This window comes from Macaca mulatta, chromosome 6 (genome assembly GCF_049350105.2).
Source record: "Macaca mulatta isolate MMU2019108-1 chromosome 6, T2T-MMU8v2.0, whole genome shotgun sequence".
In the NCBI taxonomy this organism is placed as follows: domain Eukaryota; kingdom Metazoa; phylum Chordata; class Mammalia; order Primates; family Cercopithecidae; genus Macaca; species Macaca mulatta.
Genome location: NC_133411.1, coordinates 187,005,644 through 187,031,172, shown reverse-complemented (window position 1 = coordinate 187,031,172; position 25,529 = coordinate 187,005,644). Strand labels below are relative to the sequence as shown.

At 51.0% G+C, this 25,529-nt stretch overlaps 2 protein-coding genes across 24 annotated transcripts in view; one reads left to right on the top strand and one right to left on the bottom strand.

The window, feature by feature from the left end:
• The window catches only part of PHYKPL (5-phosphohydroxy-L-lysine phospho-lyase), a 28,051-nt gene extending 24,322 nt beyond the window's left edge, over positions 1-3,729 (top strand). For 8 of the 21 annotated variants that reach the window (XR_013418058.1, XR_013418052.1, XR_013418054.1 and 5 more), the window contains 2 exons: positions 2,368-2,551; positions 3,010-3,729. The gene's annotated coding sequence lies outside the window, so the exon portion shown is untranslated. 21 annotated transcript variants of the gene reach the window in all.
• Positions 112-7,076, bottom strand: HNRNPAB (heterogeneous nuclear ribonucleoprotein A/B). Of its 3 annotated transcripts, NM_001257812.1 has the most exon segments (8): positions 112-739; positions 1,023-1,163; positions 1,839-1,956; positions 4,380-4,511; positions 4,714-4,872; positions 5,584-5,752; positions 6,536-6,767; positions 6,842-7,076. In NM_001257812.1, coding segments are annotated over 7 exon segments (999 nt in total). In that variant the 5' UTR covers positions 6,745-6,767; positions 6,842-7,076; the 3' UTR covers positions 112-668.
• Positions 7,077-25,529: the final 18,453 nt, after the last annotated feature.

Genomic DNA, 25,529 nt, shown 5'->3' with positions numbered 1-25,529 from the left:
CAGGGCAGTCCTTAAAGGACACCCCCACAACTGGGCCTGCTGCAGGAGGAAGCCCAAAGTCCAGGGCACCTGGTACCCCCCACCCTGAGCAAGAGGTCTCACACAGCATATCCCACACTCACCCAGGCTTGGGGGTTTTTAAATTTTATTTCAAAAGCTTGGATAGCTTCAATATCCAGGTTGTGGCAAAATCAGGACACGTGTAAAATACCTTACAATACATTAGATTCCCAAAAGGTACCAAAAAGTACAGTAAAATTAACACTTCCATTACAGGAAATGTATGACACAAATAATATAAAATTAAAAGGTGAAAAAAAGGTGACACTGGTTTCCTAAGATACAATTTACTCTTTACAACCAGGGTCCACAGGTCCAGGCTGCAGAGTGGCAGCAGGAAGCAGAGCCTCCCGCCTGGTTCTGGGGGACCTGGTAATAAAAATCAGCCCATAATGGCGCTCTGGCCTCTCAGACACCACACGCTGCCTAAACAACTAGAGCTCTGGAAATAGTAAATAGGAGAGTGATTTCCATGGGGGAGATTTTAAATAAGATGCACATGGGACAGGCCATAGAAAGTTTGCCAAGTTAAATTTGGTACATAATTGTGTTCACTCCATATCCAAACAAAGCATGTGTGCGGTCAGTTGGTCGCTCCTGCTGCCGCCTCAGTATGGCTTGTAGTTATTCTGATGGCCACCACGTCGCTGGCTCTTGCCGTAGTTTGTACTACCCTGACCTAGGGATAAGAACAACCATAGCAGCTACTATTTACAAGCATTTGCCCTGTGCCACGCGCTTGATACGCATCTTTGCAGGATCCTCACCAGCCCTGTGACAGCAGAGATTGCCTTCCTCATGTTACTAAGACCCGGAAGTCTAAGGCTCAAAACTGAGTAGCTCTCATAGCTGAGCCAGGCCTGTCTGACTCCAAAGCCCCTGCTGCCAGTGGCTCCTGCACTGTCTGTCCTGCCTCCCCTGGGGGTGGGTGAGCGGATGGGGCCTCCCTCTCTCCTACTTACTGTAGTCGTAGCCGGGGCCGTAGCCGTAATAGCCATAGGGCGAGTAGTCGTAGCCGCCATAGCCAGGCCCGTAGCCCTGCTGGTAGCCGTAGCCCTGGTTCCAGTAGTTGCCGTAGCCCTGATTCCAACTCTGACTCTGACCTGTGGGGGGAGCAGGGCACAGGGGCCCGTGGACCATTTAGCATACGCAGGAGCTAGGATGGAGGAAATCCTGCCCTTTGGGTGGCAGGGTTACTATGGCAACTCAGGCAGAAGCCAAGGGGCTGCTGTTCTGGTGTACAGGGCCCTGGGCCCAACCCTGCATCTGAGAGACCCAAGCAGAGGACCAGAGACCAGGACGCTAGCTTTACTTGGGGCAAACAAGGCAGCTCACTCACTCAGTCACTCTCTGATCACTCCCACTCTCCTTGGCAGCTTGGCCTTTAAAAAGATGCAGTTCAGGCTTTGGAGTCAGAGGGGCCTGGGATGGAAGGGGATAAATGCCTGGCACAGCTCTGCCCTACCCACCCTTCTGCCTACCTGCTCACAGGTGTACCAGACTCAGGACATCCACAAAGCCAAGACACCCATCATGTCCCCTCCCCCAGAGTATAACACAAATGCTCTCTCTGCCCTGGGCACCCAAGCCATTCCAAGGGGCAGCAGCAGCCTCAAGCACACAGCCCTGACCCAGAGCCACTCCTCTTCCTGCTCGTCCCCCACCTCACACAGTCTGCCCACCCCTGCTGCACAGCACCGGAGGGAGCCCCGAGACAGGTTTGGAAGGCTCCATGTAGGCAGGGAAACAGGACCCATCTTCATCCAGGTTCCACTCACCTCCACCTCCACCGCCACCTCCGCTGCCTCGGTTCCCTCGGTTGCGGTTTCCACGGCCCCCAGAGCCATACTGCTGCTGCTGATAGACTTCTTTGGGCTGGGCCACCTTGATCTCACACTAAAAGCCAAGAGGACAGTGGTCAGGCCAGTAGGACAAACTCAGGGCAGTGACTGCACAAAGATCTTCACTGCAACAAACATCAGATCAGGTCCATCTGCTCAAAAACAAAATATGCTAGTGTGGGAGGTCACCCTTGAGCTAAATAAAGCTCATGGAATCCCAACTAAAACCACGGGCCTTCCAGCAGAGAACCCTTCCCACAGAATGCACTTGAGATGGGCATCTCAGCCCCAGGGCAACTCCATGTCTAATGGAGGCAGGCAACTGGGCCAACTGCAGCCCAGGGAAGCAGAGGACAGGCTGGGAGCAGGCATCACACCTTGGTCCTACTGGGCTAGAGGGTCAGACAAGACTTCTCAGATGAGGCGCCTTACACAATGAGATTTTAACATCTTTTTCTCTTTACAGAAGAAACTCATCTCATTCAAATACATGCTATTGAGAAGGCGACCCTGACCTCCCTCTTACAGATAAAGTCTCAGAGGCTTTCAGAGGCTCAGGATGGGGGTCCTGCCTGAGGCCATAATGCTACCCACCCGCTCCTCCTAACCACTGGTCTGTTGGGATGACCCAGATGTCTGCATCCCCTCAAGTCAGTCAATTTCCTTTTTGTCCACTGAGGGTGGGATGGGGTAGGCTGGGGTACTTTCAATGCTCCTGCTTAAATAAGTTAGACCAGACCAGTGTATTTCTAAAGAAAATCCTGACACGCACCCCCATTAAAAATAGTACATTTTACAGTGTCCCCATATAGTCATACTTTTAATCGGCAAAATAATGCAATCTCATATATATTCTATCCTACTGAATTAAAAATACTGAATACAACCAACTAAATATACTTACTTCTAAGACTCACTACCAGTAGTTTCACTTAAACTTTGCCTCAGAGGCTCTTCCCACCCCATTTCCCATTATGGCACATAGAGAAAAAGGCCTCTTTATCACTGTCCAATGGAGTAATAACCAATGCCTCCCTTAACTGCCTCAAAGACTGTCACTTTATAGAAAATTTAAGACTATCCTAATCCAATCTTCCCAAACTCCCAGCCAGGACAGAGACTTCCAGGAGCTCCACCTGTCCTACGTTATCTGGCTGCCAACGCCTGCTCAGAAACAGAGCCTGCCACACCCTGCCACTGCAGGCCGCACCCACAACTCCCAACTGCCAACTTGAAGCCTGAACTACCCTTTCCCTGACCAGAGTTCAGGAGGAAGAGCTACACGTCTCTGCACATGATTCCAGTCATTTGAAAGCACAACTGACCCTGGATTTAAGCTGGCCAGGATCCTGGGAGATCTTTGGAAGGATTTTTGCCTGGGTATAGGGTTGACTTAAAAGAGGTGCCCAGAAGACCAAGTGAGGCAGTTCATGCCTGTAATCCCAACAGTTTACAAGCCTGATGCAGAGGATGGTGAGCTCAGACAACATGGTGAGACCAGGCTTTAAAAAAAAAATACAATACCAGGCGCAGTGCCTCATGCCTGTAATCCCAGCATTTTGGGAGGCCGAGAGACGAATCACAAGGTCAGGAGATTGAGACCATCCTGGCTAACATGGTGAAACCCAGTCTCTACTAAAAATACAAAAAAGTTAGTTGGTCATGGTAGCGGGCACCTGTAGTCCCAGTTAGGAGGCTAAGGCAGGAGAATGGCATGAACCCGGGAGGTGGAGCTTGCAGTGAGCTGAGATCGTGCCACCGCACTCCAGCCTGGGTGACTGAGCAAGACTCCATCTCCAAAAAAAAAAAAAAAAAAAAAAAAAGAAAATATGAGCCAGGCATGGTGGTGCATGCCTGTGGTGCCAGCTACTTGAGAGACTGAGATGGGAAGATCCCTTGTGCCCAGGTCAAGGTTGCAGTGAGCCATGATAGTGTTACCACACCCCAGCCTGAACAAAGCAAGACCCTGTCTCAAAGCAAAAAAAAAAAACAAAACAAAAAACACCAAAGCAGCAAAACGGATGGAAGTGGACAAAGATTTGGTTGTAGAAGGAGGTAAAAAGGCTCTGGAGCAAGAAAAACTTCACCACAGAGGAAAATCAGTGAGTTGCAGAAGTTCTAGGATCTTCTGAGACCTTAACTGCAGGCTTCATACACCCTGGACTCAAAAATCTAGAACACTCTCACCTCTAGCTTTAAATGACAAACTAAAGAGGCTACTCAACCTGCTCTATTCAGAGGCCACCTTCTCCTGCCTCCCTCACATCCTGTGTTTGTTTACTGGCAGTCCTCCCAGCCCGGGAAGTCTTTGAAGGATCAGAACACTGCCCCAACCAGGGCAGCATACACTTCAGAGAAATAGTTAGGTCTAACCAACCTGGAGAGCTCCTGCACCATGGCCCAACCCCTAACCCCCACCCCTCTAAGGGCCAGCTCTCCAGCAGCACAGGATGCCAAGCAGAGTTGGGGACACCTTACCTTGCTTCCACTGATAGTATGGAACTTTTTCTCCAGAACCTTCTTCACAGGTTCTTCTTCTTTAAAGGTGATAAACACAAAACCTCGTCTTTTGTTCAACTTTGGATCCATTGGAAGTTCAATGGCCTCAATCTGCAAAAAGCATAGGCAAACTCAGGCTCAATACCTCTCTACCCCAGAGCATATAGGGGACTCACAGGAGAAAAGACCCCACTGAAGGCAGAGAGTGAAAAATAAGCCCTGCCTGGGAGGGTCTACTCAGCCAAGGATACCAAGGACCAGAAAGAAGGCAGCCTTAGGGCAGCTGATGGGCTACTCCCAGGGCCACACTCACCTCCCCAAACTCGCCAAAGTACTCCCTGATCTTTTCCTCAGTGGCTTCAGGATTCAGACCCCCAACGAAGATTTTCTTCACTGGGTCCTTCTTCATAGCCATGGCCTTTTTAGGGTCAATGACACGGCCATCCAGCCTGTGCTCCTTCTGGTCTAGGACCTGTTCCAACAGAAAGGGGTCAGGCTGACTCAGCAGCATGAGCCAGACAAGGCCCTTCTCTCTAAGCCATGAAGACACCAGCACAGATACAAAAATGTGTTTCACCCCCTCCAAATTCTACCCCAGCTTAACTTCCCAACCCAATTTTCTTCAAACCTCAAGTACAGCTGGTTTACCTCGACACCTAGAAAGCAGTCCTCACCCTCAAGCCTTTGATCATGCTCTTTCTGCCCAAGCAGTCCCAGCGTGAGGCCCATCTCCAGAAGCAAAGCAGCAGGGACTCAGCACAGGCTGAAGATGGGCTGCAGGGGATGAAATCCTCGCTCCACTCCCTACTAGCTGTGACCTCTTCTACTTAAATGTCTGAGCCTCAGGGTTTTGGTTTTTGTCCTGTAAAATGGGGCTAACAGCCTATCATAGCAATCTTAGACTCTCTTGTAATCCTCCCAGATGTTTAGCACAGTGCCCAGAATAGGCACATAAAAGGTAATGAATGTCAACTATAATCTTCCCGAACCACTCCAGCACATACTCTCACTCCCAGCTTAATTTGTATTTTCATCCCCTCAAAAACCGGAATATAACCTCTGGCTTTGCCCAAAGCACTCAACCACATGCAGAACACACAAACTAGTCATGCTGTAAGAAAGGTGTCCTCTTAGAATTCAAATCGTTTCCACTGAGACTGCTGAAATCCAGCACCCAGCTTACCTTCTCCACACTGGCTGCGTCTTTGAACAGGATAAACCCAAACCCTCTTGACCGTCCAGTGTTGGGATCCATTTTTATTGTACAGTCAACGACCTCTCCAAATTTAGTAAAATAGTCTTTTAAATCTTTTTTGCTAGTATCCCAGCTCAGGCCACCAACGAACATTTTTCTGAAATGGTAGGGTGAGACACATGGCAACAAGTCTTATAAGCAAGCTGTGATTTTGGAAAGGACTGGCCCTGGCAAAGCTCTCACAAAGTCTACAGCTACCCTTAGAGTCTGCAAGGTGCACCTTAGAAGGATGTTAAATCTCCACTACCCTCCAAATTCAATTCAACCAGGACCCTAACGAAGCTTAACAAGGCTCTGCAGCCCCAGGCTGTGAGAAGCAAAGAAAGGACCACCTCACCAGGGACATGGGCCCTAACTACTCACAACTGGAAATTCATTTGTTATCTACAACCATGTATCAAAGGGCCAGCGTCTTCGCCACCTCCTGAGAACTCTTTTCAAGGAACTCGATGCTTCCGGGGGCCAAGCCCGCCCAGGGTTCAGACCGTGACTCCGCCCCCGGGAAAGGCGGAGGAGGGAGGCCTGGGCCCCGGCTCGCGCCAACTCCGCCCACGCAGCCCCGGCGCGGCCCGAGACGCCGCCCGGCCCTGGGTCCGAGCGCTTTCCCTCTTCCGGGCCATCCGCCCGCCCCTGCGCCGGCTCCGGCCCCGGCAGCGCACAAACGGCCCCGGGGCGGCGCCAAAGTTGACCCAACAAACTCCTGCAAACTCCAGCGCGAGTGGCAGCGCCAGGCCCGCCCGCGAACGCAGCGGCGACAGTCCGCGGGCCGCACCGGCCCCGACCCGGGCCAGGCCGCCGCCCCTCCCCCCGCCGCGTGGCGCCAACAAAAGGCGGCCCCGGAACAAAGGCGGCGCCCCCGTCCGCCCGCGCCCGCACCTACCCCGCGTCCTCCTCGTTCTTGCTGGCGTTGATCTGGTCGCCCTCGGCGCCGTTCTGATTCCCGCTCGGGGGCGCCGCGGTCGCGCCTCCAGCCCCCGCCGTGGCGCCCGTGCCAGCCCCGGCCGGGGACTCGCCTTCAGGGGCGGCCTCATGTCCGTTCTCGGTGGCGCCCGTCGTCTCCATGGGCTGCTCCTCGCCCGCTTCCGACATGCTAGGCCGAGGCGCGGCGGCTCCTGCAACCAGCGGCGACAGCGCGTCAGGCCGGCGCGGCTCCCGCCAGAGCTCCCGCCCGCCGGCCGCCGCTCACCTCGCCGCCGATGACGCCGCGGGGCCCGCTCGTCCCCACCAGCCGGGGAAGGCGCCGCGGGCTCGGCCGCACTCAAGCTCGCGCTGCTGAGGCCTCGCCCCAGTCAGCCCACGGAGCTGCTCCAACTGTGTCTCCTCCTCCTTGGCCGCCGCCGCCGCACGGGAACCCACCGACACAACCAAGCTCCCTCCCGCGCGGTGCCGCCGCCTGACAATGCCGACTCGTGGCGCCCTTTATAATGCCGGAGCCGGGGCCCACTTCGCAACAAACTGCACGCTCATTGGCTGCTCAAGTCCGTCACTCAACCTAGCGTCAACGTCCCATTGGCCGCAGCGGCGCGCGCGCTCTAGACCCGGGCGGGCTTTGTCCTCATTTTAGAACCCGCGCGACTACGGCCCGTACCGAGGGCTCCGGCAGCCGGGCCGGACCGGGCCGGGTCCAGGGCGGCGAGCAGCCACAGCACAGCGGTGGGAGGGCCTAACCGGACTGTAAGCTCGTCGAGGCCCTAGTCCCTTGCTCTCGAGCACTCCATCCCAGCATTGGCAGCCTCCGCCTCCCCATGTCCCAAAAGAGGAAACTAGGCTGGAGAAAGTTTCGCAGTCCAAGGACGCATGGCTGGAAGTGGCAGAACCCGGGCTTCCGAGGTTGGGAGAGTGGGGGTCCTCCAAAGCCCTCAGCACGGGTCGGAGGGAGGGGGCTGAACCCGCCATCCCCCTGGACTTTGGTGTCCTCCAAGCCCCGCGCTCGCGACCTGTCCGTCGCCTCCCCCCGAGATGCCCTGCAGGGACTATGAGACCTTGGTGTTTCCCGATCCTCGGTCCCCTGGCACCACCTTAACGATTGACATCGCATTTGTACTTTTGTTTACTTACATTTTTCCTTTAAATCGTTTGTCTTTTTCTTCCTTTCTTTTTTTTTTTTTTTTTTTTTAGATGGAGTCTTGCTCTTGTCGCCCAGGCTGGAGGCAATCTCGGCTCACTGCAACCTCCTCCCGCCCCGGCTTCAAGCGATTCTGTCGCCTCAGCGTCCCTGAGTAGCTGGGATTACAGGCGCCCGCCACCACCTCCGGCTAATTTTTGTTTTTTTTTGGTTTTTTTGTTTTTTTCAGGCTGGAGTGCAGTGGCCGGATCTCAGCTCACTGCAAGCTCCGCCTCCCGGGTTCACGCCATTCTCCTGCCTCAGCCTCCCGAGTAGCTGGGACTACAGGCGCCCGCCACCTCGCCCGGCTAGTTTTTTGTATTTTTTTTAGTAGAGACGGGTTTCACCGTGTTAGCCAGGATGGTCTCGATCTCCTGACCTCGTGATCCGCCCGTCTCGGCCTCCCAAAGTGCTGGGATTACAGGCTTGAGCCACCGCGCCCGGCTAATTTTTGTATTTTAGTAGAGACAGGGATTCGCCATGTTGCCCAGGATGGTCTTGAACTCCTAACCTCAGGTGATCCACCCGCCTCGGCCTCCCAAAGTGCTGGGATTACACGCAGCCACCGCGCCCGGCCTATGTTTCGTCTTCGTTTGAGACAGGGGTCTTGCCCTGTCGCCCAGGCTGGTCGCAAATGCTGAACTCAAGAGATCTGCCCACCACGGCCTCCCACAGTACTGGGATCACAGGCTAAGCCACCTCGCTCGGCGCCATTTATTTTTGTTGAAACTTTTTTTTTTTTCCCACTCTGTCGCCCAGGCTGGAGTGCAATGGCGCGATCTCGGCTCACCACAACCTCCGCCTCCCGGGTTCAAGCGATTCTCCTGTCTCAGCCTCCCGAGTAGCTGGGATTACAGGCACCCGCTACCACCCCCGGCTAATTTTTTGTATTTTTTTAGTAGAGATGGGGTTTCACCATGTTGGCCATGCCCATCTTGAAATCCTGACCTCAAGTGATCCACCCGCCTTGGCCTCCCAAAGTGCTGGTATTACAGGCGAGAGCCACTGCGTCCGGCCTTTTTTTTTTTTTTTTTAAACAAATACAACACTCGTGAACTCACGAGGTAAAGGACAGGGCGGGGGCATTGTTCTCTTCCTAATACACAAAACTCCTTTATATTATCTCCTTGACCACAAAACTTTAAAGGCCTGGGTAATCCCGTTATTCCTTTTAATCATATGGGTGGCAGGCCCCAAGGCAAGCAGGATTACAACCTCCAAGCCTGCAGGTTACCAAATTGCAACCCAGAACTCAAGCAGCTAGCGTTTCCAGTGGATTCCTGCAGCCAGGACCAGTGTGGTGGACTGGGCATTGCATTTTCTTTACTGTGTCTTAACAACCCAAGTAAGGTGGTACCGTCCCCAATTTTATTTTTAGTATTTTATTTTTTGACACAAGGTTTTGCTCTGTAACCCAGGCTGGAGTCCAGTGGCACCAACACGGCTCACTGCAGCTTCAACCTCCCAGGCTCAATTGAGCCTCCTGCCTCAGCCTCCCAAGTAGCTGGAACCACAAGTGTGGCCCCTATGCCAAGTGAATTTTTTGTAAACACAGGGTCTCCCTATGTTGCCCAGCTGGATCACCAATTTTTTTTTTTTTTTTTTTTTGAGACGGGGTCTCGCTCTGTCACCCAGGCTGCAGTACAGTGGCGCAATCTCAGCTCACTGCAATCTCCGTCTCCTGGGTTCCAGTGATTCTCCTGCCTCAGCCTCCTGAGTAGCTGGGACTACAGATGCACTCCACCACGCCCAACTAATTTTTGTATTTTTAGTAGAGACAGGGTTTCACCATGTTGACCAGGCTGGTCTCAAACTCCTGACCTCAGGTGGATCACCAATTTTAAATGAGAAAACTGAAGTCAAGAGCAGCGGCCCAAAGCTCCACAACCAACTCAGGCACTAACTCCACCCAGGCAGTGGAGTTGCCCTGAGGAGGAAAGATGAAAATACATGGACTTCAGACTTCTCTAGGAAAGTCTGAAGATTTAGCTCACACTGCACGGCATTCCCCTAAGGTAACAATCAGGTGGAGCTGGGATACCCGTACCCAGGCAAGCAAGTGCCCTCTGGTTCACCCCAAGGCCACTCTTCACTCTCCCAGGCTAGATTCCATAACAGGAAGTCACATATTTCCACACAACCTTACTCATGTCACTGAGATCTAGCAGCAAGGCTTTCAGGGAGGTCTCTAACAAACTGCTCACCCCACCTCCACCCCAGCCCTTGCCAACCCACAGAAATGAGGGCCAGGGCTGTGGCTTGCAGGAGATGATGGGCACAGCTCCCCAAGCAGTGAAGGTAATTCAGGAAATTAAGTTCAAAGTCAAATAGTGTAGGTGCAGCCCAAGGACATTACTGCAAATTCCCTTAATCTTCCACCTGGATTCCTTTAGCACGACTCAAACACTTTCAGTGACATGTAAAGTCTGAGGACACAACATTTGGACAGCGCTTAGCAGTTTACAAAATGCTTTCACCAACCTTGCTTTATTGGAGCTTCAAAATAGCTTTGTGCAGTTACCCATATTTTATTTTATTTTTTTTTTTTTTTTTTTTTTTTTTTTTTTTTTTTTTTGAGACGGAGTCTCGCTCTGCCGCCCAGGCTGGAGTGCAGTGGCCGGATCTCAGCTCACTGCAAGCTCCGCCTCCCGGGTTCACGCCATTCTCCTGCCTCAGCCTCCCGAGTAGTTGGGACTACAGGCGCCCGCCACCGCGCCCGGCTAGTTTTTTTTTTTTTTTGTATTTTTTAGTAGAGACGGGGTTTCACCGTGTTAGCCAGGATGGTCTCGATCTCCTGACCTCGTGATCCGCCCGTCTCGGCCTCCCAAAGTGCTGGGATTACAGGCTTGAGCCACCGCGCCCGGCCCACCCATATTTTATACACAAGAACACTGAAACCACAGCTAAAACTGTGGCCACAAAACCAACAGGTCCAACTCCACACTGGGGATGGTTTCCAGGTCTCCTGGCTACTGTGGGACAAGGTATGTCTGAGCTTCTGAGTTCCTTGATCTAAATTAGATCTCCAAAAGGAGATCTAATTTATTCTGAGGCTCAGCTGGGCATGGGGCCTCACGCCTGTGATCCCACCGCTTTGGGAAGCCGAGGCAGGAGAATCCCATGAGGCCAGGAGTTTGAGACCAGCCTGGGCAACACAGTGAAACCTCATCTCTACTAAAAATACAAAAAAAAGTCTGGGCATGGTGGCCCAGGCCTGTAGTCCCAGCTACTCGGGAGGCTGAGGCACAACCTCCCACCTGGGAGGTGGAGGTTGCAGTGAGCCGAGATCGCACCACTATACTCCAGCCTGGGTGACACAGCAAGACTCTGTCTCTAAATAAATAAATAAATAATAATCCTGAAGCTCAAATAATGTAATGGCTTAAAAAATACTTCATAAACGGCCGGGCGCTGTGGCTCACGCCTGTAATCCCAGCACTTTGGGAGGCCGAGGCGGGCGGATCACAAGGTCAGGAGATCGAGACCATCCTGGCGAACATGGTGAAACCCCGTCTCTACTAAAAATACAAAAAAATTAGCCGGGTGAGGTGGCGGGTGCCTGTAGTCCCAGCTACTCGGGAGGCTGAGGCAGGAGAATGGCGTGAACCCGGGAGGCGGAGCTTGCAGTGAGCGGAGATCGCGCCACTACACTCCAGCCTGGGCGACAGAGCGAGACTCCGTCTCAAAAAAAAAAAAAAAAAAATACTTCATAAACTAGAAAGAACTACAGGCAGGTAGGTGTCAGACTCAGCAAAAAATAAAAAATGCCAGACTGAGCACAGTGGCTCATGGCTGTAATCCCAGCACTTTGGGAAGCCGAGGTGGGTGCATCACGAGGTCAGGAGATCGAGACCATCCTGGCTAACACGGTGAAACTCCGTCTCTACTAAAAAATACAAAAAATTAGCTGGGCGTTGGAGGGGGGCGCCTGTAGTCCTAGCTACTCAGAAGTCTGAGGCAGGAGAATGGTGTGAACTCGGGAGGCGGAGCTTGCAGTGAGGGAGAGCTTGCAGTGAGGCAGAGCTTGCAGTGAGCCGAGATTGGGCCCCTGCACTTCAGCCTGGGTGACACAGCGAGACTTTGTCTCAAAAAAATAAAATAAAATAAAATAAAATAAAATAAATAAAGCCTTCATATTGTATCCAAGGGTGTTTCTGCCAGAGGCAAGACACCACACTGTTTGGGAAACAGTAGGAAGTCCTTTTCACACAGGCCTCCCTACTCTTGTTATTAGGTCCAGTTACAGACCCTGAGTAGAGAGCACTTCCATGACAGCGAGGTTCTCAAGTCAACCAGGAGCTCAGTTACCCCTGAAAATCTCTTAAAAGGCCCATAGAGTACACACTCCCCAGGTTTGGGCTATTCAGAATATACGCATAAAATGTGGACAATCTGCAATGTGGGAAAGGACATACACAAAATACTTTTGGATTGTTTTTTAATTACATGAATTAATTTTTCTCACATTCTTTTTTTCCGTTTGTTTTTTGGCTGAGCCTGCAAGGTGGAAGTTGCATGAGTTAACTACAAATATATTGTGCCTCTGCTGTGGCCAACTCCCGCCGCAGCCACTTCCCACACTCCAGCAGACCAAGTCCAGCTCCCCTGCTTCAGGACAGTCCTCTCGCCAGAGGAATCTTTCTAAAACACAAGTCATACGATCTGAGAGCTACAGTGAAAAAAGGAAAAATTTAAAATGCAAGTCCCATCTCGTCACTACCTCTGTGTGAAAACCCTGGCTGACTTCCCAGTGCTGTGAGGATGAAGTCTTAGCCTTGACTTCGGGTGAATATGAGTGGGAGAGACAGTGGGGGCTCCCAGAAATCTGTGTCCCCGCCTTGCCGCCTCCCTTGCTGTGTGGTCTGTGAGTGGAGGAGTCCCTTTCAGGCTGGGGCGATGGAGACTGGGGGCCTTCTCCAGACTTCCCTTCCCCCCGCGACCATGTGTTCTATATGGCTGAGCTACCTTATGGAGAAGAGCTGTTCAACCCACATCAGATTTGACACAAGCTGAAAATGAACCTGTACTGGGCCTGGCACTGAGATTTGGGATTTTTTTTTTTCCTCCAAACTGTGGCCTGGCCTATCCTGACCCTCCCAACTGGCCTGTAAGGTCCAGCATGAGCCGCCTCAGCTGCACCTCCTTGCCACCCCACTCCAGCTGTGCTGAATTTCTTTTACTTGCTGGAACACACCAGTGCCCTCCTTCTTTTGGGCCTTCGCACCTGCTGTTCCCTCTACCTGGAACAGTCACCTACCTACTGTACACATTGTGGTTGAATTGTGTGCCCCCACAAAAGACATGTTCACGGCCGGGCGCGGTGGCTCACGCCTGTAATCCCAGCATTTTGGGAGGCCGAGGCAGGCAGATCATGAGGTCAGGAGATCGAGACCATCCTGGCGAACACGGTGAAACGCTGTCTCTACTAAAAACACAAAAAATTAGCTGGGCGTGGTGGTGGCGCCTGTAGTCCCAGCTGCTCGGGAGGCTGAGGCAGGAGAATGGCGTGAACCCGGGAGGCGGAGCTTGCAGTGAGCCGAGATCGCGCCACTGACTCCAGCCTGGGCGACAGAGCGAGACTCCGTCTCAAAAAAAAAAAAAAAAAGATATGTTCAAATCCTGACTCCTGGTGCCTCTGAATGTAACCTTACTTGGAAATAGTCTTTTCAGGTGGAATCAAGTTAAGATGAGGTCAAACTGGAGTATGAGGATGAAAGGCCCACCCTGCTCCCATATGACTGGTGGACTTAAGAGGGGGAAAGACAGACAGCCACGCAGGAAAAATGCCACATGGCAACGGAGGCAGAGATTGCAGTGATGCATTTACAAGCCAAGAAACACTAAGGATTGCCGGCAACACCAGAAGCTAGGAGAGGGGCAAAGACCCTCCCCTGAAGCTTTCAGAAGGAGCACAGGCCCGGCTGGCAGCTTAATTTTAGACTTCCAGCCTCAAGAACTGAGAGAGAATACAGCTGGGTTGCTGTAAGCCACTCGGTTTGCAGCACTTAATCACAGCAGCCCCAGAAACTGAACACAGCACCCAGCAGACTTCCTCCTCCTCCTATGGGAAGTGTTTGGTCATGCCCCAAGGAAGGGTGCCCCTCAGAACATGGGCCACACTATTGCCATTGACTGTGAGTGCCCTGAGACCCTGCATCGGGTCTTTCTCCTCCACCCTGACTCCTACGGTTTCCACCCCAGTGCCTGCAGAATGAATACAAGATCTTTTTTTTCCTTTTTCTTTTTCTTTTTTTTTTGAGACAGAGTCTTGCTCTGTTGCCCAGGCTGGAGTGCAGTGGCATGATCGCAGCTCACTGCAACCTCTGCCTCCTGGGTTCAAGCGATTCTCAGACCTCAGCCTCCCGAGTAGCTGGGATTGCAGGCATGCGCCACCACACCTGGCTAATTTTGTACTTTTAGTAGAGATGGGGTTTCACTGTGTTGTCCAGGCTGATCTCAAACTCCTGACCTCAGGAGTTCGGCCTCCCAAAGTGCTGGGATTACAGGCGTGAACCACTGTGCCCAGCCCCAAATCTCATCTTGAATTGCAATCCCCATAATCTCCTTTTGTCATAGGAGGGATCTGGTAGGAGGTCATTGAATCGTGGGGGCGGTTCCCCCATGCTGTTCTCGTGATAGAGAGTGAGTTCTCACAAGATCTGATGGTTTTATAAACATCTGGCATTTCCCCTGCTGGCACTCACTCTCTCTCTCCTGCTGCCATGTGAAGAGGTGCCTTCCGCCAAGATTGTAAGTTTCCTGAGGGCTCCCAGCGCGCAGAACTGAGTCAGTTACACCTCTTTCCTTTATAAATTACTGAGCCTCAGATATTTCCTTATAGCAATGTGAAAACAAACTAATCTAATACTCTTTTTTTTTTTTTTTTTTTTTTTTTTTTTGAGACGGAGTCTCGCTGTGTCGCCCAGGCTGGAGTGCAGTGGCGCGATCTCGGCTCACTGCAAGCTCCGCCTCCCAGGTTCACGCCATTCTCCCGCCTCAGCCTCCAAGTAGCTAGGACTACAGGCGCCCGCCACCACACCCGGCTAGTTTTTTTTTTGTATTTTTAGTAGAGACGGGGTTTCACCATGTTAGCCAGGATGGTCTCGATCTCCTGACCTCGTGATCCACCCGCCTCGGCCTCCCAAAGTGCTGGGATTACAGGCTTGAGCCACCGCGCCTGGCCTCTAATACTCTTTCAAACCAGCACCTTGTGGACCAAAGTTGCCTCTTGGACCCACTTGCTTGCTCTATACAGTGTTTTGTTCTGTTTTTGTTTTTGAGAGAGGTTGCCCAGGCTGTAGTGCAGTAGCTGTTCACAGGCGTGATTGCAGCTCAGTGTAGCCTTAAACTACCGACCTCAAGTGATCCTCCCGCTTCAACCTTCCTAGCAGCTGAAACGCACACCACTTCACCCAGTCCTACGCAGTGTTTGGCTCATTTGAAAAAATTGTTTGCCAACATTTATGGATTGTGACATTTCTTTCATATATATGTGTGTGTGTGTGTGTGTGTGTGTGTGTGTATTAGATGGAGTCTCACTGTGTTGCCCAGGCTGGAGTGCAGTGGTATGATCTTGGCTCACTACTAAAACCTTCACCTCCTGGGTTCAAGCAATTCTTGTGCCTTAGCCTCCCAAGTAGCTGGGATTACAAGCATGCACCACCACGCTAATTTTTGTATTTCTAGTAGAGAAAGGGTTTCATCATATTGGCCATGCAGGTTTCGAACTCCTGACCTCATGATCCGCCCGCCTCAGCCTCCCAAAGTGCTGGGATTACAGGTGTGAGCCACCACGCCCTGCCAGATTATTTCTACACAAGGTTGTATGTCCAGTTACTTTTGAAAAATTGTTAGCTAAGGTGACATTGGGCCACAGTCTCTTATGTCCAGAATCAGCAGGAGCTGAGTCACAGTGACCCCCAGTGGATGAGGCAGGCACTGTCCAGCTGAACCCAGCCCCCACCATGTTCTAATGTCTTCCTCCAGGACCCCACTAAACCTATTCCCATTGACCAAAAGCATCTGAGATGTGGATCCCTAAGCAGACCTCCATGAAGTTCAGCTTCTTCATCTTTTTTTACATTTTTTCTGAGACAGGGTCTTGCTCTGAGTGCAGTGATGTGATCACGGCTCACCGAAGCCTTGACCTCCTGGGCTCACGTGATCCTCCCGCCTCAGCCTCCCATTTAGCTGGGACTACAAGCGTGCGCCGTCACACTCAGCTTGTTTATTTATTTAGCTAGAGACAGGGTCTTCCTGTGTTGCCCAGGCTAGTCTCGAACTCCTGGGCTCAAGCCATCTGCCTGCCTTAACTTCCCAAAGGGCTGGGATTACAGGCATGAGCCACCACTCCCAACCTACTTCATCTTAAAACAAAAAGAGGATGGCACCTGTCTCTCCACAGTCCTGCAGCGCTATGGGAGGACGGCTGCTACGGGTTTAGAACCGCGCCCGCTGTAAGTGAGAGCTGCTGTGACTGCCAACAGCAGCAACAGTGGAAGCATCCAAGGTAACATTCCTTTGCCTGCTGACACCCCCTCCCCCGCCACCGGCCCCCAGCCACCCCACAACAACATATCTCAAAATATATCTCAAGTCAAATCCTTGAAACAGGCAAGTAAGAGATCTGGAGAGACAACCTGGGGCAGCCTCCCTAAAATCACACTTTCTTGCAACAGCTACCCCACGCCCTGCTGAGTCTCAGAGGCAGCCTCCGTCCTTCAGAAACCAATCAGAAATGGCTAGAGCCCTGTTCTGTGGTTCCCATACAAACCCTCATCCTCCCAGTTTCCTCGAGAGCTCACAAAGCTGCATAGTGGGCACAGCTCACACAGGGGCCCAGCCTCGTCTGCAACACGATCTCCTGTGTAGTTTTTGAAACTTCAGACTCCCTGACCCCTGGGGCTGGACTCTCAGTTTTATAAAGCATTCTAGGCACCGGTCATTGCGACAGGGACAGATTTTAGGACTCACTACTGCAGATTAGGTGGAGAGAAAGCCTATTAAACTGGGAAATGCCTGTCGCCCTCTGAGAGGCAGCAGTGGCTCCTAAAAGAGGCTCTTTATGTTTATGTCTTCGCATTGCAACTAGGTCAGTGTGGACCTGCGGGCTCTTTCTTTGAGCCTTAGTTTCTTTTTTTCTTTCTTTCTTTTTTTTTTTTTTCAGACGGGGTCTTACTCTGTGACCCAGGCTGGAGTGCAGTGGCACCATCTCGGCTCACTGCAACCTCCGTCTCCCAAGATCAAGCGATTCTCCTGCCTCAGCCTCCCAAGTAGCTGGGATTACAGGTGCCCACCACCATCTCTGACTAATTTTTGTATTTTTAGTAGAGACGGGGTTTCACCATATTAGCAGGCTGGTCTCAAACTCCTGACCTCAGGTGATCCGCCCACCCCAGCCTCCCAAAGTGCTGGAATTATAGGCGTGAGTCACCGTGCCCAGCTTGAGCCTCAGTTTCTGATTCCGCAACAGTTCATGTATTCACTCATGTATTCACTCGATTGAATTGTTGAGGCTTCAATTGCCAACAACATGCCCTTGACCTCCAGGACAGACTGGGTCTCTGAACTCTAAACCCTCATGCATAACTGTCCCTTAAACATCTTTACTGAGGCTGAGCAGGGGTTCTCCAGCAGAGACGGGAAAGAAGGGCGCAGGCAGAGGAGATGGCGCCGCTCAGCTTCTAAGCCTGAGAAAGCAGAGGCTGCTTGGAGAACAAGTTGCCGCACACGATGAAGAGGAGCTGGGACTGCGCGGCTGGGCAAGGACTTTGGGTGCCACGACAAAGGGTTCAGATTTATCCCGCAGGAAACTGGAAGTCAGTGAATACTGCTGTGGCCGTGCTCCAGTGGAGGAGATGGGAAGGAGGGATGATGAGAGACCTTGAGGAGGGTGCGTTGGCAGAACGCTGTGTTTGTGTGTGGTTACAACCCCAACTCCATGCATGGCGCAGGACGGGTGGTGAGGCTGGAGCACCGGACCAGAACCGCTTGGTGGAGGGCCTTGGACTCAGAGGCTTGCTTCTCTCAAGGAGAAACCATTCCAACCCTTGCTTCCTGGCTATCCCTCCTGCTGGTGGCACCAATTGTCATGACCATTTCTTCTAGTATATTTGTCCCTAGAGGCTAGAGAAGGATCAAGAGATGATCCATTTGCAAGATCAAGTCCAAACCCCTTGGTAACAAAGGCTGGCAGAGGGAAAAGTGAGCCGAGCAGCGCCGGGCTGCCAGCCTCCCCGTGCCACGTCCTTTCAGCTCCTCCACCACACAAGGCTTTGGTCTGATCAGACCCGAGGGAAAGAGACAAGGGCACTCCGAGGTTTTCATCTTCCTACCCAAGTGCTGAGCCTGAAAGACCACAGAGACACAGACACAGAAAACCTGCCTTCCTCCTGCCAGCCGAGAAGCAGGAAGCCACAGACAGGACCATCCCCTCCGCACCTCCCACCTCCCTTCTCCCTGCACAGCAGAGGGGAAGGCAAAGCTGGTTCCGTGGGTGTGAACAGGAAGCGCAAGAAGCCCCAGCTCTGGCTGTTCCCAGCACAGGGCCAGACGGGGCAGGGCTCCCCAGGCAGGGCAGAGGAGGCAGCAGCGGGTGGGGTGTCGAGGACAGAGACTCAGCCTCCAGTCAACACAGGGAAAGAGCCAGAGGCCTTCTGCTGTGAAAACAAAGGATTCTTGGCTTGTTAGGGCTTCATGTCATGGATGTCTTAACATACGGTTTTCACATTCTGCCAGTGAACTGGTCAGAACCCTTCTCCAGTAGGGGCCAGGATGTAGGCTTGGAGTGGAAGACAAGGACATGCTGTGTGCTGATCCAGGTGGGTGAGAGATGGAAGGCCCTCAGGGCAGGGGCTCTCTCATACTCACCACCTGGTCAATTGCTTGGCAACATCTTGCTTTTAAAATTTTATTTATTTATTTATTTATTTATTATTTATTTATTTATATAGAAACATGGTCTCACTATGTTGATTAGGCTGGTCTCAAACTCCCGGCCTCAAGCAACCCTCCTGCCTTGGCCTCCCGAAGTGCTGGGATTACAGGCATGCACCACCATGCCCAGCCAACATCTTGCTTCTTGCCACCTGGCTTGCTGCACAGCCTCTTACAGATACCCCACAAACAGCTCAGTCCCTACCCGCAAAGCCCACACCGCTCCCTCAACTCGCTGCTGCAGAAGGCCCCTCAGTGTGTGCCTCCTGGAGCCCTGCCCCTCCACGTCACCTTAGTGAAATCCGGCTGTCCCTCTGTGACCCCACACCCCACTGCTGAACACCAGGCCACACCCTTCCACTTCCCCCAAGGCAAATTGGGGTCATCTCACTCTGGGCGCTCCAGCTTCACTAGTAGAGCAGCACTGTATACCAGATACAGATGCAAGCCACAAGTGCAAACACATGTATCATTTAAATTGTTCTAATAGCCACATTAAAAAGTGACTCAACAGTGGGAAGATGCTATGGTTTGGATGTGGTTTGTTCCTACCAAAACTCATGTTGAAATGTAATTGCCAATATAATGGCATTGACAGGTGGGGGACCTTTCAGGGATGTTTGGATCATGAGGGATCTGCCTTCATGACAAGATATTCATGCAGAGTCCCCCAGAAGCGAGTTCTCACTCTCTTGGGTCTGGATCAGTTACCTTTAGAGTTGGGTTGTCATCAAGCAAGGTCGCGTCTCATGTTTTCCTCCTTTCCCCCATGCACCTGGTCCGCCTTCCATTTCTCTGCCATGTTTTGATGCAGCACAAAGCCCTCACCAGAAGCTACCAGATGCAGCTGTCCAATCTTGAACTTCCCAGCCTGCAGAACCATAAGCTAAATAAACCTCTTTTCTTTCAAAATTATCGAGTCTCAGATATTCAAACAACAGAAAGTGGACTAAGACAAAGTAAAAAAAAGTAAAATAAAAAATAAAAATAAAAAACTGGGGGGTGAAGTTAATTTTAGTAATATATTTTACTTATTCTGAGATATCCAAAATATAATAAAAAGTTATTGGGATATTTTGTTTTTTATACTGTCTTCAAAATCTAGTGTGTATTTTACACCTAAGCTTTTTTTTTTTTTTTTTTTTTTTTTGAGACAGAGTCTCGCTCTGCCGCCCAAGCTGGAGGTGCAGGGGCACAATCTTGGCTCACTGCAAGCTCCACCTCCCAGGTTCACACCATTCTCCTGCCTCAGCCTCCCCAGTGGCTGGGACTACAGGCACCCACCACCACGCCCGGCTAATTTTTTGTATTATTTTTAGTAGAGACGGGGTTTCACCTTGTTAGCCAGGATGGTCTCCATCTCCTGTCCTCGTGATCCACCCACCTTGGCCTCCCAAAGTGCTGGGATTACAAGAGTGAGCCACCGTGCCCGGCCACACCTAAGCATATTTTAATCCAGTACAGCCACATTCCTTTCTCTCTTCCTCCCTCCCTTCCCTCCTTCCTCCCTTCCCTTCCTTCCCCCCTTTCTCCCTGCCTCCCTCTCTTTTTCTTCCTTTCTTTTGTTTCTTTTTCTCTCTTTCTTTTTCCTTCCTTTCTTCTTTCTTATGTTCTTTCCTTCTTTCTTTCTCTTCTTTCTTTCTCTTTTTCTTTTCTCTGTTTCTCCTTCTCCTCTTCCTCCTCCTTCTCTCTCTCTCTCTCTCTCTCTCTTTTTCTTTCTTTCCCTGTCACCCAGGTTTGGGATGCAGTGTTGAAATCATAGTTCTCTGTAACTTGAAACTCCTGGGTTCAAGCAGTCCTCCCACGTTAACCTCCAAAAGTGCTGAGATTACAGGTGTGAGCCATCGTGAGTGTCCCTGGCCACATTTCAAGTACTCAGTAGCTGCAGGTAGCCAGGGGCTACTATGATGAACAGGGCAGATCTAGACCAGAGGTTGGCAAACTATTGCCCATAGCCCAAATTTTGCTTACTGCTTGATTTTATATGATCCCTGAACAAATAATGATTTTTACATTTTTAAATCATTGAAAAAAAAATCAGGCTGAGTGCAGTGGCTCATGCCTGTAATCCCAGCACTTTGGGAGGCCGAGGCAGGCAGATCACTTGAGATCAGGAGTTCAAGACTAGCCTGGTCAACATAGTGAAACCCCATCTCTACTAAAAATACAAAAAAATTAGCCGAGTGTGGTGGCACATGCCTGTAATTCCAGCTACTTGTGAGGCTGGGGCAGGAGAATCGCTTGAACCTGGGAGGCAGAGGTTGCAGTGAGCTGAGATCACAGCCTGGGCAACAGAGCAAGACTCTATCTCAAAAATAAATAAATAATCAAAATAATAATATTTCATAACACATAAAAATTGTATGAAACTCCACTTTCAGCATCCATAAATTAACTTTTACGTTCTGTCAATAACAATCCCCCCAAATTATGGAATTTTGTTTTATTTCTTGTTACGTACTTACCTACTTAATACCCTCGATTTTGCCTGTTGGCCCAAAGCATAAAATATTTATTCTATCCAGGCATGGTGGCTCATTCCTGTAATCCCAGCAGTTTGGGAGGCCAAGGCAGGTGGATCACTTGAGGTCAGGAGTTCGAGACCAACCTGGCCAACATGATGAAACCCCATCTCTACAAAAAATTCAAAAAATTACCCGGACATAGTGGCACATGCCTGTAATCTCAGCTACTTGGGAGGCTGAAGCACAGGAATTGCTTGAGCCTGGGATGTGGAGGTTACAGTGAGCCAAGATAGCGTCATTGCACTCCAGTCTGGGCAACAAGAGTGAAACTCTGTCTCAAAAATAAAATAAATTATTTTTAAAATAAATAAAATAGAGATCATAAGACACAAAACAGATTTTTTTTTTTTTTTAAGACAGAGTTTCACTCTTGTTGCCCAGGCTGGAGTGCAATGGCATGATCTCGGCTCATTGCAACCTCTGGCTCCCGGATTCAAGTGATTCTCCTGCCTCAGCCTCCTGCATAGCTGGGACTACAGGCGCCCACTACCACATCCAGCTAATTTTTTGTATTTTTTTTTTTTTTTTTTTGAGACGGAGTCTCGCTTTGCCACCCAGGCTGGAGTGCAATGGCCAGATCTCAGCTCACTGCAAGCTCCGCCTCCCGGGTTCACGCCATTCTCCTGCCTCAGCCTCCCAAGTAGCTGGGACTACAGGCGCCCGCCACCACGCCCGGCTAGTTTTTTGTATTTTTTAGCAGAGACGGGGTTTCACTGTGTTAGCCAGGATGGTCTCGATCTCCTGACCTCGTGATCCGCCCGTCTCGGCCCCCAAAGTGCTGGGATTACAGGCTTGAGCCACCGCGCCCGGCCAATTTTTTGTATTTCTAGTAGAGATGGGGTTTCACTATGTTGGCCAGGCTGGTCTCAAACTCTTGACCTCTTGACCTCAGGTGATCCACCCGCCTCAGCCTCCCAAAGTTCTGAGATTACAGGCGTGAGCCACCATGCCCGGCTCAAAACAGGCTTTTTATAGCAATAAGATGCCAAATTTCTACCTGACTCTGGTACAACATCACATAACAGATAGCAGACCCTGAAGGAAATCAAAATACTTTACCCCAAAATATATTTATTTGACAATATTTTGAAATGGCCCTGCAAAGCTGTCTCCTGTGGGGGAAATTTGCATCTGTAGAGAATTTCCATTAATTCAGCCAGGACTTTCTCAGATTTAGGAGAGATTCAATGAGAGTCTGAAACCTTTGAAGGTCTGAAAAGAGACATTCACTATCTATTCTCAGGGTTGCTACCTGGAGGCCATCTACGTAACAAGAACCTCAGCTTCCACAACCCCCTTATCTTAAGCATTTCTTCCCACTGACTTCAACTCTGTTTTTTTTTTTTGAGATGGAATCTTGCTCTGTTGCCCAGGCTGGAGTGCAGTGCACCCTCCACCTCCCCGGTTTCAAGCGATTCTCCTGCCTCAGCCTCCAGAGTAGCTGAGACTACAGATGCCTGCCACCACACCCAGTTAATTTTTGTAGTTTTAGTAGAGATGGGGTTTCACCATATTGGCCAGGCTGGTCTCAAACTCCTAACCTCGTGATCTGCCCTCCTCGGCCTCCCAAACTGCTGGGATTACAGGCGTGAGCCCCCATGCCTGGCTTGACTTCAACTCTTTATTTTATTTTATCTTATTATTAGTATTTTTTTTGGAGATGGAATTTCATTCTTGTCGCCCAGGCTGGAGTGCAATGGTGCGATCTTGGCTCATTGCAACCTCCGCCTCACAGGTTCGGGCGATTATCCTGCCTCAGCCTCCAAAGTAGCTGGGACTACAGATGCCTGCCACCATGCCTGGCTAATTTTTGTATTTTTAGTAGAGATGGGGTTTCACCATATTGGCCAGTCTGGTCTCGAACTCCTGACATCAAGTGATCCATCCACCATGGCCTCCCAAAGTGCTGGGATTACAGGTGTGAGCTACTGTGCCCAGCCTATTTTATTTTATTTTATTTTTGAGACAGGGTCTCATTCTGTCCCCCCAGTTGGAATGCAGCGCTACAGTCATGGCTCACCATAGGCTTGACCTCCTAGGATGAAGTAACCCTCCCGCCTCAGCCTCCCGAGTAGCTGGGACTACGAGTACACATCACCATGCCCAAGTAATTTTTAAAATTTTTTTGTAGACACCAGGTCTCGCTGTGGTGCCCAGACTTGTCTAAAACTCCTGGGATCAAGCCATCCTCCTCAGCCTCTCAAAGTGCTGGGATTCCAGACGTGAGTCATTGTACCCAGCCACTTCAACTCTTTAGACACAGCTTAACTTTTCCAACCAATTGCCAATCAGAAAACCTCTGAATCACCTATGACCTGTAAAGCCCCCGGAGTTGTCCTGCCCTTAGAGGCCGAACCAATGTGCACCTTCTATGTATTGATTGATGTATTTGCTTGTAACCTCTGTCTCCCTAAAATGTATAAAGCCAAACTGTAACCCAACCATCTCAGGCACACTTTCTAAGGACCTCTTGAGACTGTACCCCAGGCCATGGTCACTCACATCAGCTGAGAATAAACTTCTTTAAATATTTTACAGAGTTTTGTTTGTTTGTTTGTTTTGTTAACACAGACCATTCACCTGGCCCCTTAACTCCAACAGAAACTCCAGATTTGCCTTTGGAATCAGGAGGCTGAACTTCCTGACTTTGCAGCTCTGGGATTTAGGACAAGTCACTTTTCCTATTGAAACCTCTGCTTTCTTCATCTGGGAATGGGGCAGGCACTCACGCAGGTTTGAGGAAGCCACCAGGGCTGGTTGCTCTTCACTTGTGTCCAGCATCCTATCCACCTCCCTGGCATGGCACCACCTCCCCCTGCAGCACTGGTCCATCTAGGGTTCCTCACACCTATGTATCTGGCCCTGATGCCCCTCACCAATCTCTGCCCCCACTGCGACAAAGGTGGAGCCCCGCATGGTGGTGACTCCTCCATTGCTCTAGCAGCACAGACCTCCATCTGCCTGAAACAGCCTCCCACCTTCCTCATCAAGTCCTGTTTTCTTGCAGGAAGACACCCACACGCCCCAGCCATCCCGTCCCCCAGGACTGGCCAAGCAGTTCCAGCACGCCTCTCAGGTGGTCTCCGTGTGTGCCCTTTTCCAGCTCCCCCGGGTCTGGGCCTGGGTCAGCCCTTTACACACACAGGGTTCCCAACAAGTAGCTTCCAGATGGCCTGGTGAGGATAGGCTGCAGGCCAAATTTCCAGGCCCATGCCCCGCTTCTCCACGCCATCCCCCAGGGACAAAAGCCTCCTCGATTCTAACATCCTAATCCTGCTGCCCCGTCTCCACAGATCTTCCCCGCAGAGAATCCCTGCCCATCCTGCCCTGGCCCTCTGCTTGCTTCTGCCTTCCCAGACCAGCTGCAGTCATCACTCCACCCAGCCATGGTCATTTTCACCATATTGGCCAGGCTGGTCTCGAACTCCTGACCTCGTGATCCACCCACCTCGGCCTCCTAAAGTGCTGGGATTACAGGTGTGAGTCACCATGCCTGGCTTGACTTCAACTCTTTATTTTATCTTATTATTTTTTTGGAGACGGAGTTTTGCTCTTGTCACCCAGGCTGCAGTGCAATGGCGAGCTCTTGGCTCACTGCAACCTCTGCCTCCTGGTTTCAAGCAATTCTCCATTTCAGCCTCCTGAAAAGCTGGGATTACAGGTGTGCGCCACCACACCCAATTAAATTTTATATTATTAGTAGAGATGGGGTTTCACCATGTTGGTCAGGTTGGTCTCAAACTCCTGACCTCAAGTGATCCACCCATCTCAGCCTCCCAAAGTGCTGGGATTATAGGTGTGTGCCACTGAGCCTGGCCTATTTTATTATTTTATTTTATTTTCGTGCCTGGTCACAAATTTACATTGGACTGGTTAGGCTCAAGCACCTGGCACACACATTTGCCTTTGTCGGGTCCCACAAATAAACCTTTGCTCCTGGGGAAGTGGTGCTTCTAAAACGGACCTTGGTTTTGGCTGCCAGATGAGAATTGCTTCCAGCAATGAAGAATGCTGTCCAAGGAGTTCAAGACCACCCTAAAAAAAGTTTTTTTAGGCCCGAGGCGGTGGCTCACGCCTGTAATCCCAGCACTTCGGGAGGCCAAGGCAGGCGGATCACCTGAGGTCAGGAGTTCGAGACCAGCCTGGCCAACATGGTGAAATCCCGTCTCTACTAAAAATACAAATATTAGCCGGTCGTGGTGGCAGGCGCCTGTAATCCCAGCTACTTGGGAGGCTGAGGCAGGAGAATTGCTTAAACCCGGGAGGTGGAGGTTGCAGTGAGCCGAGATCACGCCATTGCACTTCAGCCT